This window comes from Microtus oregoni, unplaced genomic scaffold (assembly GCF_018167655.1).
Source record: "Microtus oregoni isolate MIOR12 unplaced genomic scaffold, Mior012 000188F_ref0000398, whole genome shotgun sequence".
Lineage (NCBI taxonomy): Eukaryota > Metazoa > Chordata > Mammalia > Rodentia > Cricetidae > Microtus > Microtus oregoni.
Window position 1 is genome coordinate 26614 of NW_024544847.1, and position 14312 is coordinate 40925.

The window sequence follows — 14312 nt, forward strand, 5'->3', positions numbered from 1 at the left end:
AAAAGCATGGGATAAATTTGGACTCGCTGAGCATAGCAGACAATGAGGACTACTGAGAAATCAAGAACAATGGCGATGGGTTTCTGATCCTACTGCATGTACTGGCTTTGGGGGAACCTAGGCAGTTTGGATGCTCACCTTACTAGACCTGGATAGAGGCGGGCGGTCCTTGGGCTTCCCACAGGTCAGGGAACCCTGACTGCTCTTTGAGCAAATGAGGGAGGGGGACTTGATCGGGGGAGGGGGAGGGAAATGGGAGGCGGTGGCAGGGAGGAGGCAGAAATCCTTAATAAATAAATAAATTAAAAAATAAAAAAAAAGAATGAGAATGGGGGGCTGTATTTGGTGGAACTGCTTGAGAAGGAGTGAAAGGTCTGGACACTGGGTTTTGAAATTTTTCTTTTCTTTTTTAAAAAACCATCTGTCTCCAATGATATTTCTCTCTCTCTTCCTTGTCAATAAGGACGTATGCTCTACACAGTTTATCAGTCATTGCAAGCTCAATGTTCTCAGATCTCCATGCCGTGATGAACTATTCCTTTGAAGTGTATGGTAAAATAAATCTTTCCTCTAAGTTTCTTTATTTAGATATGTTTTTTGAGCTAAAAGACTTGGATAACTTGTAATCTTGGATAGAAAATTGATACCAGGAGTTGAGTCATTGCCATAATGAACCTGGTCACATGGTTCTTAGGCATTTGAAAGTATTTTGTCGCTGGAATGTGGAAAAGTTTGGTCCATAGGACTAGGAAAACCCTTCTATGCTGAAATCAGAGCTTATGGGTACATTATTTTGGAAGCAGGGAAGGCAAGAATGCTGAGAGAGGGGGTGGTGGCCAGTCCATGACACTTTCAGAGAGGTGGAAGGTTTACCTTGAGAACTGTAAAAGGTGCCATTCATGAGACACTTTGTCCAAGAAACTAGTTTCAGTGCGTATATGCCCTGAATGTGAGTAAAGTTCAATTAAAATATAAAAGACTAATTTGGCAGGAAAAATTCTGAGACAGAAAACATTCACCGTGATTAAAAAAAAAATCCAGTTGTAAATATTAGAGATCAGCATCACTGCAGGGAAAGCACAGTGACAATAGGAAAGGTGTCCTGAGGGCAAAATCTAACTCTTCGTGGGCTCACCTTGTGAAGAACAAAATTCATTTCAAAGCAGAAAACATTAAGTGGTTGTGTTTCCTGTTCCACAAATGCAAATGCCCAAGGAAGTGTTTCCCCATGGTCAGCACATTATTCAGCTATGGGCCAGGTTAACCACACCTCAAGTTGCCATCAGAACTTGGCACTGTCTTCCCTATAGGTTTTAGGCATGAGAGATGCTGGATTGATTGGTCACTGAGTCATGTTGTGCTGGAGGAAATCCCACAGCCAGTACCCTTTATGTTACCCGCCGACTTGGGCGTGGCCTCTGATATTATTTATGCTGATGTAAAACATGCACCTGGCCTCATTTCTGGCTGCAGGATTCAGTTCCTATTCTCTGTTACAGCAGAGGATTCTGATTTGTGAGTCTACCCCTAAATAAATAATCATCTATTATTCTCAATTCTGAGCTAGCGTGGAATTTCTTTTAAGTGTTCTTTTTCAATGCTGCACAGTTTCAGATAGCAGTGAGGCGAGACAATGTGCCTGAGTCAAAGAACCTCCCAGGAGCCTGAGAGCTCATTCTATGGACCTTTGAAAATGATGCCTAAGGTGGAATGGGAATCCTTCTATCTAGTAGAAGCCAGAACAACATATTATTTCTGCTTAAGAAAGTTTTAGGCAAGGAGTAGAGAGATGGTCTAAGGAGAGGCAATGTGTGCTTCATGTGATAGAACTGGAGGGGTGGAGCTACCTATGTCCTTTGAAGACCAGTGAATGACATCATGAGCTCCACAGCTGGATACGAAGTTGCAGGATTTGGTGTTAATGCTGAAGAGTTTGTGTTGCTGTGGTCTGATAATTCCTTGGTGTGCCCTGTTTCTTCCATTTTGGTATGATGATGTCTATTCTGTGTCATTGTATGTTGAGAGTATGTAAATTCTTTTGTATTTTATTGGAGCTCATAGTAAAGACATTGCCTTGAATCTCAGATAAGAGGTGGTCTTCATAGATTTTTTTAACCCATGAATCCTTGTAATTGGATTGTACTTTGCATTATGAGGGACAACCAAATTTTCGGAGGCATGAGTCAGAAAATTAGGATTTAAAGTGATGTACCTGTGTGCCAAGTTGTCACTGGGCAGAATCACAATGTTGAATGTCACTTGTCACCCTGATGTGACCCCTGCTAATGGAGGCACCACTCTGCCACCCACCATTTGCCTGTCCTTTCAGCACTGAGTTTGCTTCAACTTGCATCACGGCAAACAGAATTGCAATGTTTATTGTTTAGCAGAGAACATTTTCTATTTCTCTTGGGTGATTGCTTGGAATCAATAAGCAGCAAAGAATGAGACCATGACCTTGGTTATCCAGGAAGTGGTGTAGCTTGGAATTTCAATCAGTGATGCGAGGTAACAGTATCAGATGGAGCTGCCAGCACTGCAGTGTCTCCTGTGTGCTTGTTTGGGGCCTTGAAACCCTGGCTGTCCCCAAATCATATTCAGTCCCAGTGCCAGGTCCAGGCCTTACCCATGCTTTGTGCTTTGCAATTTTGACAAAATTTGGGAAGATGCTGTACCTCTCCAACTTCCCTTCTTAGGGTTGTTGTAAACTATGTCCATATTCCCAAATATTGTTTATAAATGTTTGTTTACATTTAAAGGGGGTATGGTATAGAGATGAATACTTTGCATTGGTATGGATCATGGTTAATTTTGTTATACCATGTATATGTATTTCTGCTCTTGGTTAAGGTATTGTGTTTTTTCAGCTTGTTTAAAACTGTAATGTATAATTAAAAATAGGTTAATAGAGAGTCATCTATAGTAGTCAAGCTTGTAGTCATGTTAATTAAGTTTTTTAGACATAAAGAGATATATTTCAGTTAAACAGATATTCTTCAAATCTTTCAGAGACCTTCATAATATGGCATTTAAAATGTTTTAATAACTTAGAACTTTTCATAGAGTGAATGCTAAACAGGACTTTCCTAGAACTTGTTGGTAATATGGGTGCTGCAATTTTCATTGCTTATTCCAGAAGGTTTTTTTTTTTTTTTCCAAGAAACTGACTTACCAAGTTCTTTCATTTCTTTTCTCATTCTGGGTTCTAGATACAGGGACCTACTGCATATTTGTAGATATAAGTCATAATTCTCCTGCCTTAGCCTTGGAAATTCTGATATCAACAGTCTGTGCCACCACATGGCCCTGGGACTGTCCTTCCCACATGTATTGTGGCTTCCATACACTGTAACAGAATCATTTCCTTACAGTATCCAGTGGGGAAATTGTCTGATCTGAGAGAGGGAGTAAGAAACAGGAAAGACTGCAGGGAAGAATTTGAGTGGAGAGTGGGGGCAAGTGTTGCTGGAAGACGAGGCGCTCAATGTGGAGCTGCTGAAGTGGCCATGGACACATTAGGGAGGCCCCATCCATGTAGCAGTGCTCCCCGTCAGGTTCAGGAGCTCAGGATCTTCTGTGTGTGTATGTCACTATTAATTTTATTTGCTTTTAGGTTTTCAACTTATTCCTGCTTGATTTCTTCATCTGCTTTTATTTTCTTGTGGGCTTGCTGTTAACTATGAATATCTTTAACCTGGGGATGCTTAACGTGTTTTCTATTTAATGTGCTCCTATTGGCTGGAGCCACCTGTGTTTCTATTTTACTTTTCAATACTTCTTTAGATGTTGGGTCTCCCCTCTTGTGGCTGCTCATCACCTTTATAACAAGAACAACTTTTGCTGTGAGCTGGATTCTCCTAGTGTCTATGGTGGACTTATTCCTGTGCTCCTTGTAGCCAAAGAAGTAACTGACCTCAGTAGCCACTCGTACAACACCAGGTTCCTTGATATTGTGTTTTCCTTTCTTAATCACAGTCTGGCTGTATAGTCTAATTTCCTCTTGCATTCCAAATTCTCTTGTCTCAACCTCCAGAGATCTGTAGTAAAGGTTTCCATCATGAGACCTTACACAGCAAATCTTATGTTTATCTTCTGAAAGAATCTTTCGTGATGACTGAGGTTGGGACAATTCATGAGTTCCCCTCTTTCCTTAGGACACCATTATTCTGTGGCTAGAGTTCTCAAATGAAATCTAAAGACATCATTTTCTCCCTGCCTGTAGCAATGTAGTGGTAAACCTTGGGTACCAAATGATCCTTGTTATTTTTCTTTCCAACAATGTCTTCACATTGTTCAATTTATTCTGTTTCCTGCTGGACTCTTGTGAGATATGCTGTGTAAGGAGCACTTATTAATCACCAGTTAATATAGCTACTGAGAATATCACTTTTTACTCAGGGTCTCATTTAGTTAACATAAAATAAAGTATAAGGCTTGGAGACATGTGCTTCAAAGAAAATACATCATAGACAAAGGGATGACAAAACATCTCAGTGTCCGGGTTCACAACCTGCTCTGCCGTGCTAAGGAAGGCATAGACCTTTCCTCATCACCCAGCACCCTACACTGTCCTATATGACCTCTCAAGTCCTCCATTTCCATCACCCTACTCTTTTTTTTTTTTTTGAGACAGGGTTTTCTTCTGTAGCCCTGGCTGTCCTGGAACTCACTTTGCAGACCAAACTGGCCTCGACCTAATAGAGATCTGTCTGTTTCTACCTCCTGAATGCTTGGATCAAAGTCATGCACCATCACCACCTGGCCTCCACCCTACTCCCTATCCTTCCCTTGGTTACCTTGGAGATCCACAAAGTGAGGGAGGTACACAGCAGCCACAGCTCCCCGCTCAGTCTTGATGTCAAACAGAGGCCCAGCCACCATGTGACTGTCCTGCAAGGGACTCTTGTCCAGGTGTTGGCTCCAGGCACAGAATCCAATTTCGATGGTTGCTTCCCTTGTTACCACAAAGTGGAGTCCTATGTTGGGACAGTGGTAGTAACCAGCTACAGGGAACTGAACTCTAGAAGAGGGAAAGGCAGACACCAGTGAACACCAGCTCTGTTCACCTGCAGGATGCAGACCAGGTGAAGGGTTGGGGACACAACAGACTTAAGCCAGATGACTCTGAGTTCTGTTTCCTCTGTGGTCTGTAGGTGGATCTCTGACTAAATAAGTCATTTAACCCCCAAATCTGTTTCTTCATCTGTAAACAGGGGTAATGACAACACCATCTTCTAGACCTGAGAGTACTGAGTGTTCTAGAGTAAAACTACAGGTGACACACACCTGGAGCAGTTAGCTATTCCTGTGATGATGATGATGATGATGATGATGATGATGATGATGAAAGTGGTGTGTGTGAGTGTGTGTGTGTGTGTGTGTGTGTGTGTAGTTCTGGGGCTCAATGTAGGACCTTGTGTACACTAGGCAAGGGCTCTACCACTAAGGTACACCTTCCTTCAGATTCTAGTGTTTATATTCCTTAGGAATATATTTCCCTAAAATAAGAGTCTGTGTGCAATTATTAGTGGTAAATCCTTGGCCCTGAAACAATGCTTTACCAAGATCTTCACAGATTTTCTTCCTGCCTGGTGACTGGTGGGTGGATAGGTGTCAGAGTCTGTGGGAGGAAGTTAAAGTGACAGTTTCTCTAGCTGAGACAGTGACTGTGACAATGTTGGAGGAGGATCCAGGTTATGTCAGATACCGTGACTGTGGGTATAGTCACTCATCACTCATGAGACTATAATTCTCAGAGGTCAGGGCTGCAGTGCGCATGCATCCTCATGTTCTTAGGTCCCAGTGGGTTGTTAGTAAGCAGGAGTTGGAGGGAAATCTAAGAAACTGAAGAAACCAAATATAATGATGGCAGGGATGCTGCTTACACCATGAATAAAACAACCAGTCCACATTTCAGATAATGAGTAAAGTTGAGAACAGACCGTTTAGATGGAATGAAGGATTCAGGACAGCTCTGTTGATGTGGTAATGGTGTGCTGGTGATGGAAGACGAGGTCCTGTCTGAACTAAAATGGAGGCATAGAGATAGGGAAATGTATGTGGTAAAATCTCATGTCCTGGACTCACTCTACTGTGACAGTGATGACAAAGGAGGAATGTAAATAGTTTTTTAAAGTGTGGAAAGCGTATTGGGAAAGTCACCTTTTTCTAGGCAGAGCTCACTCACCTGTACAGATTCCTTTCTCTGTCAATCACCTCTGTGGCCACAGGTCCTGTAGGGCCCCAAAAGTCATCTTCAGTACCCTGTGCTTCCATGTGTCTGTGATCTGGAGAGGCAGGGGAAGATGGGTAAAAGGTCATTAGTGGTGTAAATGATGAACACCATTCCTCTAGAAAAGGCCAGACAGAGGTCAGTCTCATCTCCCCAGCTTTTCCCAGTGCTGGACCATGACTGAACTCTTTTCCAGGTTCTCTCGCCTAGGTATTAGCAGGAGGCATGCCTGAAGATTTTATCACTGCTCATCAGGCTACCTGCATGCTTTTCATTTACATATAATTGAATACATTAATATACATTATTTATAATAAACTATATATATGTGTGTGTGTGTGTGTGTCTTTCCGCTGTGCTTCTTAAGCAACTATCCCACCATAATACCTGCCTCCATGTCAGCTGCATTGTTTCTTTCTTACTGGTCCATAAGTGTTGATTTTCCTAGTATGTCTCACTTGTATGATAAAAAATAAAAGAAGATAGCTCATAATATGGTGAGCAGGGATAGGGAGATGAGTCCCAGGCCATAGCAGCTAGGAATGAGACACAGAGCTCTGGTATAGAGCCGAATGCAAGTCACAGACTTGAGAATGGGGCATCAGCAGCCCACAAAGTCTGGGAAAGAAGCAAACAGTATTTCCTCTGGTTTCTAAGTGTGCAATGTCTTGCAAGGGGTGCTGCTCTTATTGGAGAGCCTGTACGGTTCCATGCCAAAGACAGGAATACAAACGACAACTACCTCCACAGCATCTGTTGCAGATAATTTGTTTTTGATTTGTTTTGTATATGACTGGGACAATCCACCAATGAAATCTCAGCAATATCTCTGCCTCAACAAGATCTTCACAGTGACAGAACTAGCTGACAGGCTAATGTGGATGGGGGAGATCTCATAATGCCCCACTCCTAAATGAAAATCTATAAGCATTCTTGCTAACCCCATAATGGCTCCCTCAATCAAGATGTCTCTTTCCTTGTTCTCTGTCTCTGTCCCTCCCCCATCTTTATCATCCCATTTTTTTCTAGCTCTCCTTCCTGCTCCCTTTCTCCCCTCCAACTCCCCTTCTACTTTCCCTTTTCCCCACACCCCATGCTCCCAATTTTGTCAGGAGATCTTTTCCTTCCCAGGGGGAACTTATGTATGTATCTCTTAGGGTTCTTCTTGTTACTTAGCCTCTCTGGGGTCTTAAACTATAGGTTTGTATCCTTTGCTTTACAGCTAGTAAATACCTATGAGTGGTTACACACCGTGTTCATCTTTCTGGGTCTGGGTTACCTCACTCAGGGCAGTTTTTCTAGTTCCATCCACCTGCATGCAAATTTCAAGAGGTCATTGTTTTTTTTTTTTCTTTTAACCTCTGAGTAGTTCTCCACTGTTTAAATATACCACATTTTCTTTATAATTCTTAAGTTGAAGGTTAATTCCAGGTTCTGACTATTATGAATTATTCTGCTATGAACAGTCCTTGCACTAGAGAAAGTCCTAAGGATTTATAAGGATGACCCCAGCTAAGTCCCCAACCAATTGTGGAGAGGGTGCCTGAACTGGCCTTGCCCTGTAGTCAGACTGATGACTATCTTAAATGTTATCATAGAACCTACATCCAGCAACAGATGGAAGCAGATGCAATGAATCACATCAGAGCATTGGGCTGAGCTCCCAAAATCCAGTCGAAAAGAAGGAGAATTGAGAATGTGAGCAAAAAGAACAAGACCCTGATGAGGATACTCTCTTATGTAACTTACCTGAGCTAATAATAAGCCTTCCAACTAAGGCCTTACAGCAAGGAATACAGCATAGACCCTCTGAATGCAGGTAACAGTTGTATGGCTGGGGCAGACTGTGGGGCCACTGGCAGTGAGACTAGGATTTATTTCTACTGAGTGTTCTGACTCTTTGGAACCCATTCTCCCTGGAGGGATACCTTGCTCAGCCTAGATATAGTGGGAAGGGCCTTGATCCTGCCTCAAAGCAATGTGCTAGATTTTGTTGACTTCTTATGGGAAGGCTTATCCTCTCTGAGGAGTGGATGGAGGGTGGAATGGGGAGTAGAAGGGGGAAGGTGCAGGGAGAAGGAGGAGGGGAGGGAGTGGGAAATGAATTTTGGCATGTAAAATGAGAAAAGATAGTTTAATAAAAGAAAACCTACAAGCAATTAATAGCTGGTAAGAGAGGGATAAAATCAGTCTTCTTAAGGAATAGTCTCCTAAAAGGCTATCTAGTCCCAAGTTGTCAACCTAAAACATACAAATGACCAACACTAAATGGATTCATCAAGTTGTACTTATTTATACATATGCATACATGTGTAAATACACGTGTAATAAACAATAATACATAAGAACAGCTCATGAATTTGAGACAGACTTTGTTGGTGGGGAACAGGAATTGTTGAAGCAGACAGAATTAGGGCTGGAAATGATGTAAATATAGTACTTGTATATTAAATTCTAAAAAAATAAAGAAAGAAATGCTGACACCCTCCCACAGATGCTCCTTCATTTGGTAATCATGAAGCTCTGGGTCTGAACCTTCACATACCTGATTGTGGTCTCTGTTGCTTGAATGAGGTCACTCTGTTACCCATTCCTTTTCCTTCCGGGTTCTTCGTAGGGATCATCACATGTGGTTTCCTACATATAGATATGTTCTTTCCCTCAGATGTCAGGAGAAACCATGAAAGCCAGGGCTGTGTACACAATATCCCAACATAAAATCCAACTCATCTGAATTTGAACTCAGTTCCATGATTTTTCTCTGGGCCAGAACTCTATAAAGTCTCCATCCTCCCAGGCATCCATGGTGCTAGAACAGGGATCATCTCAACCACTCCTTTGTTTTGAGTGTGTTCCCCAGTGTTTATTCATTAGAAAGTTAATCCCCAGTGTCACAGTGTGACAAGATGAAGGATAAGACACAAGGAGGTCACGAGTGCACTGCTGTCATGAAGGGGTTAATGGCATCATCACAGTAGTAGACTCCTGTGCCCTGACAAGACTTGTCCCAAAAGCCACCTTGGTCTCTCATTCTCAGCCCTCCCAGCTGCACAATCAGAGGGAACAGGAAGAAGCATTCTTTAGATGCAGGGTCCATGCCCTGGCTCTTCCCTGTATCCAGAACTGGAAGAAATAATCTCAATTCTTCATGTTAAGCACCCGATGTCAGACATTGGGTTATAGCCACATAAAACAAACAATCACTCACCTTGAATGCTAAGCACCTAGATAGTACCTTCTAAATCCCTCTACTTTCTGTTCACAACTCCCCCGCCCTCCACAGACTCCACCCTTGTCCCTGGATGGAGTGAACATGGGTCCTATCCTCTGCAGCATCCTCTGTCAGGTGTCCCTGCTTCTGATCTGGTCCCTTCTAGTTCATTTTCTACATAGAAGCTGAGCATAAATAAAGGGTGAGGATACTCCATCATGACCAAGGTGCTGAAACAACTCTTATTTCCTTTGGGGAGTAGCAGAAGGTTCTTAGGGTGGTTCCATAGTTCCTGCTGTGGCCCCTGTCCCCCTCCAGGCCTTCCTATGTCACCCTTTCCTGCTCAAATCTAGACCAGTGGCTTTCAAATCCCTGCTTTAAAGTGTCACCTGGACAGGCTGCTAAATCAGAAAGCTCATGGAAGAAAGCTGTTCCATCTGAGATTATGGAGTTTGGCCTGAAAACCTGCATTTCTGTGGAGGGTTCATGTAATGTTGAGGCAGAGCTGATGGTATCCACACATGGTTTCTGTCCCTCATTGGAACTGCTCACTCTTTGCTTCCCTATCCCATGTTTCTTCCTGGAACTTTCTTCTTCTCCTATCAACCCCACAACTCTCATCTTTCAGAGCTCACCTTAGCTCATCTCAGCTTTGGATGAAGTCAGACAGACCACTTCTGCACTCCTAGGGTTCCCAGTACAATTTCTTTGAACTGTGGGGAATCAAGTATCCCCTCATTGCTGGACTGAGATAATGAATGTTGAACATGTCTGCCTTGTTATCCTATGTTCCCTCAGATCACCAAACAGTGAATGATGCACAGCGGGTCTTGCACAAATGTTTGTTCAATGAATGGATCGCTATCCTATGTAGAGACCCTCCCTGTCACATGTGGTATGGCAGCTGGGATCTTGAGCACAGAAGGAATTCATGGTCATTGCTGAAATTGACTAAACTGGGAGAGCATGGGGCTTCAACACAGCCCCTGGGGGTGGAAAATGACTTTCCAGCCCTGAAGCTCTATATCCCATAGTGCAATGTGTGTGTGTGTGTGTGTGTGTGTGTGTGTGTGTGTGTGTGTGTGTGAGACATTCATATACTCCTGTGTGTGAGTCTGAGTTTTAGGATTGGGACAGTGATACCCATGGCGACTTTTGTTCCCTGAGAATTTCTGTATCTTTTGAAAGTGTAGTTTCTGTTTTCCTTGTTCCAGTGTTTTGGTTTACTGGTGCCTACCATTGTCACACTTCCTGTGCCCAGAGGACTCACCTCTAACTCACCTTTTACATTATTTTTTATGATCGAAGAAATTATGTAGGCGTGTTATATAATTCTATTTTTGCTAAAAGCTAAATGAAACCTCCCCATTGGTTTCTATGGTTTCTGGTTTCTTCTTGACTCTGTTTCTCTTTCCCATCACCTCAGGATACCTGTCCCACCTCAGTCATGTACCAGCCACATAGAGGCTGAGTTGACCAGTAGGAGTTCTGTGTCCCCTCCTTACCATGTGCTGGAGATGAGCAGTTGAGGATTCTTTGCCTCCAGGGCCCTGAGCTCCTTAATCACTGGGTCACTGAGTGGGGCCAGGTCCAGCCTGCAAGCACAAGAGGGAACTATTTTTCCTGGGATCCACAAAAGAATCATGAAACCTCAGGGTCCCGGATCCTTGACGCTGTTGTCTATAGATGGAAATTGAGGGGCTTTATTAAGTTTATTCTTGAGCCAAATCCAGGACAAAGGATAGAGAACAGCAGGCTTAGCAGACACAGATGTGTTCGTGACACAGTCCTAGTGGAATGTGGTCAGTGTGCAACGAGATCTGAAGCCAGATGAGGACCTTTGGAAATTTCCAGAGCTGAAATGAGGGGTTGGCCCTTTATACCCCTCCCCACAGGTCAGTCATTGGAAACAGACTCTCCCAGGGAAGGGAACATAGACATTGATGAGGGGACTTATATTGACAATGGATCACAGAGTTGCTATCAGCATTCCCAGCAGATGGAGGTCATGGCCATATCCTCATAGGCATTCTGGACAGAGAACCACCTCAGGCTCCTGTAGTGAAATCCCATGACCCTCCAGGGCTTCAACCACTTTCTGTTCTAGAGCTTTCTCCAACTCTTCCTTTGCCTAGACTGCTGTCTCCAGGTTGGCCCAACCAAAGTCCAGTTCTCTATCAGGCCTAGGGAAAGAACTCATGGGCCATCCACTAAAGCAGACCCTCTTACAACAATACATTCCACAATACTGTTGACTCCATAGCGTTCAGCAGAGTTTGGCAATGTTGTCATGTACTGATGGGAGATCTTTATCTTTCTCTTCCCACAGAGCTTTAGCAGGAGAGAGTCATGCGTGTTTGTGATAGTATCCCTAGGTACTAGACAAGTGCTTAGCACAGAGGATCCTTGATATGAATGCAAACACATATGTATTCATGAATGATAAATGATTGAATCACTGTCCTGGAGTAAGGCAAACCTGGGAGTCTGGTAAGGTTTATGTATTATATTATGTATACTAATATATACATATAATATAATAATATATATGTATTATGTATATTATATAATATACATATATATAGTATTAATATTATGTATTAGCCTTGCTAATACATATGACTGCACAGTGCCCAGCTACTTACCTGGTATTTGTTTTTACATATGTACACTTTATGTCATTAGAATCCATGAAGTGGGTATGACATTACACCTGATAGACGAGGAAACTGAATTTTACAGACTACGGTGACTTGCCCAAGTCTCAGGTATAAGTGGCACAGCTGGTCAGGAGCCACTCTGACTATGCATTCCCCCTCCCATTTCTTTTCCATATTCCATATTCTTCACTCCCTCATGTCCCTTCTTTTGCCCCTGCCTAGAATGGAAATCCTGGGTTTTACTTACTGCAGGATTCTGAGTTTGCACGCAGGATTCCTGAGGCCCTTACAGAGCAGCCTCACACCAAGGTCTCCCAGGTCATTCAGCTGCAGGTCTAGCTCAGTCAGGCTGGAGCTGGCACTGAGCACTGGGGCCAGGTCCTTACAGCATCTGGATGTGAGGCCACAGTTGACAAGCCTGCATGGGAGATGCTCACCGTCAGATTCTCCAGGGATCACAGCTCTTGGGAACTGTGCTATGGTCTCCCTTTGTGAGTCCTGGCATGCGGTGTTAGCAGTGCTTAGCTTTTCTAGTGCCTTTTCTCATCTGGGTGGATAATTCCAAGCTTCCCACAGCTGAGCTGCAGAATCATGGAGCACAGGTTGAGACCCACTGCTCTGCTGTGACTGGCCATGACAGACCTCCATGAGACCCAGACAGCTCACCAGTGTGTTTCAAGAGTCATCTGAAGTGACATTCGCCAGCCATAGAATAAGGACATGACTTACTTGTTATGGGAAATCTTAGTAAAGATGGAGTCCATAGAAACAGAGCAGAAGGCTGGTTACAAGGAAGAGAGGAGGAGGAAATGGGGATGCCATTCCCTGCGCCTGGATCTTTCTCCCCTCTGCTTTATTTAGCCTCCTCCCCTGTGCTCTTCAGCTCTCCTGCAGCCACTTCCTCAGGATGTTTGCTCCACTGTAGCCCTCATGGGCCTGTTGTTAGCAATAGCTAGTGGGGCTCCTTGATAAATGTCAGTAGTCCATGATCTCTAAGAATAGAATCCATCTTCCATATCTTTATCATAACATTTAGGCCTCTGTTACAGGTGTGGGCAAGAGGATGAATATGTGATTAAAAGAAAGCCTCACTGTAGGTCCAGCTTTTGCCTTTGCTTTCCTGCCATCCTTCTCTGCTTCAGGGAAGAACCCAGGCCAGACTCACCACAATGTCCTTAGTTGGCATCCAGGGCATCTCAGTGTCCTACAGAGGCTCTGCACTGCACAGTAGCTCAGTGGATTTTGACTTAGGTCGAGCACCTCCAGACTTCCTGTGAACTCAAGAGTGGAGAAGAATATCTGCCAAGTGGAATTAGTGATCGGAGTCCACCTGGACCTGAGGGAGAGAGATATTTGGTAGACGTGATTCATGTGCGCATGGTCTGATGTGTACAGCCTCACAAGGCAGAGTAGGTTTCTATCTGCCTGAGCACCAGGACTCAATATGCCATCCCAGGATTCACCAGCTTCGACCTGCTCCTTTGCTCCAGCATCTGGATCCTTTCCTGGGTGGTTCCTCATCTACATCCTTATCATAGTATTCAGTGTTCCCATTTTGTGTCTGTTTCTGAGTCAGTCTAGTTGTGTCTGTGCCATTGTCAAAGGAGCAGCAGATTATGGTTAATATTTAAGCTGCCAACCTACCAGAAAGACATTCTCTGATGGGAAAACTCATTAGGCCAAGTCACGAGGCTACAGAATCTGGAATATCTTTTGCCTCTGTCTATAAATTCATATATGCTATTGTAAATTTCCCTGCACCACAGTGTTTATCTTATGAATAAATTCTGACTTACTGGGCATTTACATCTCTGGATTGTCTTGAAGAATACTCTTCCTTAAGCTGAATTGTCTAATTGATATCAGCAATGTTAGCTTATAAGAGTTTTAATGAAGCCGGGCGGTGGTGGCACACACCTTTAATCCCAGCACTCGGGAGGCAGAGGCAGGCGGATCTCTGTGAGTTCGAGACCAGCCTGGTCTACAAGAGCTAGTTCCAGGACAGGCTCCAAAACCACAGAGAAACCCTGTCTCGAAAAACCAAAAAAAAAAAAAATAGTTTTAATGAATAAAAATGCATGTAAAAATGATACACAGCCAATGCCTATGAAAATAACTCAATTTTCCCCAACTGCTAGAACAGCTGTGCAATAGCTTCAGAGTGCTTTAGATTAGATCAGGTGCCTTGTTAATGGTTTTTAAGATAAAC

The 14312-nt window shown here is 43.4% G+C and overlaps 1 protein-coding gene across 1 annotated transcript in view; it reads right to left on the reverse strand.

Moving 5' to 3' along the window:
* Window positions 1-14312, reverse strand: part of LOC121445425 (NACHT, LRR and PYD domains-containing protein 1a-like) — a 91105-nt gene that overhangs the window by 14977 nt on the left and 61816 nt on the right. The window contains exons 8-13 of the mRNA XM_041647559.1: window positions 13269-13439; window positions 12351-12521; window positions 10949-11038; window positions 8778-8869; window positions 6188-6287; window positions 4797-5020 (exon numbers count right to left, since the gene is read on the reverse strand). Of these exons, the coding sequence (XP_041503493.1) occupies window positions 4797-5020; window positions 6188-6287; window positions 8778-8869; window positions 10949-11038; window positions 12351-12521; window positions 13269-13439 (848 nt within the window). The remainder of the gene's footprint in view (window positions 1-4796; window positions 5021-6187; window positions 6288-8777; window positions 8870-10948; window positions 11039-12350; window positions 12522-13268; window positions 13440-14312) is intronic.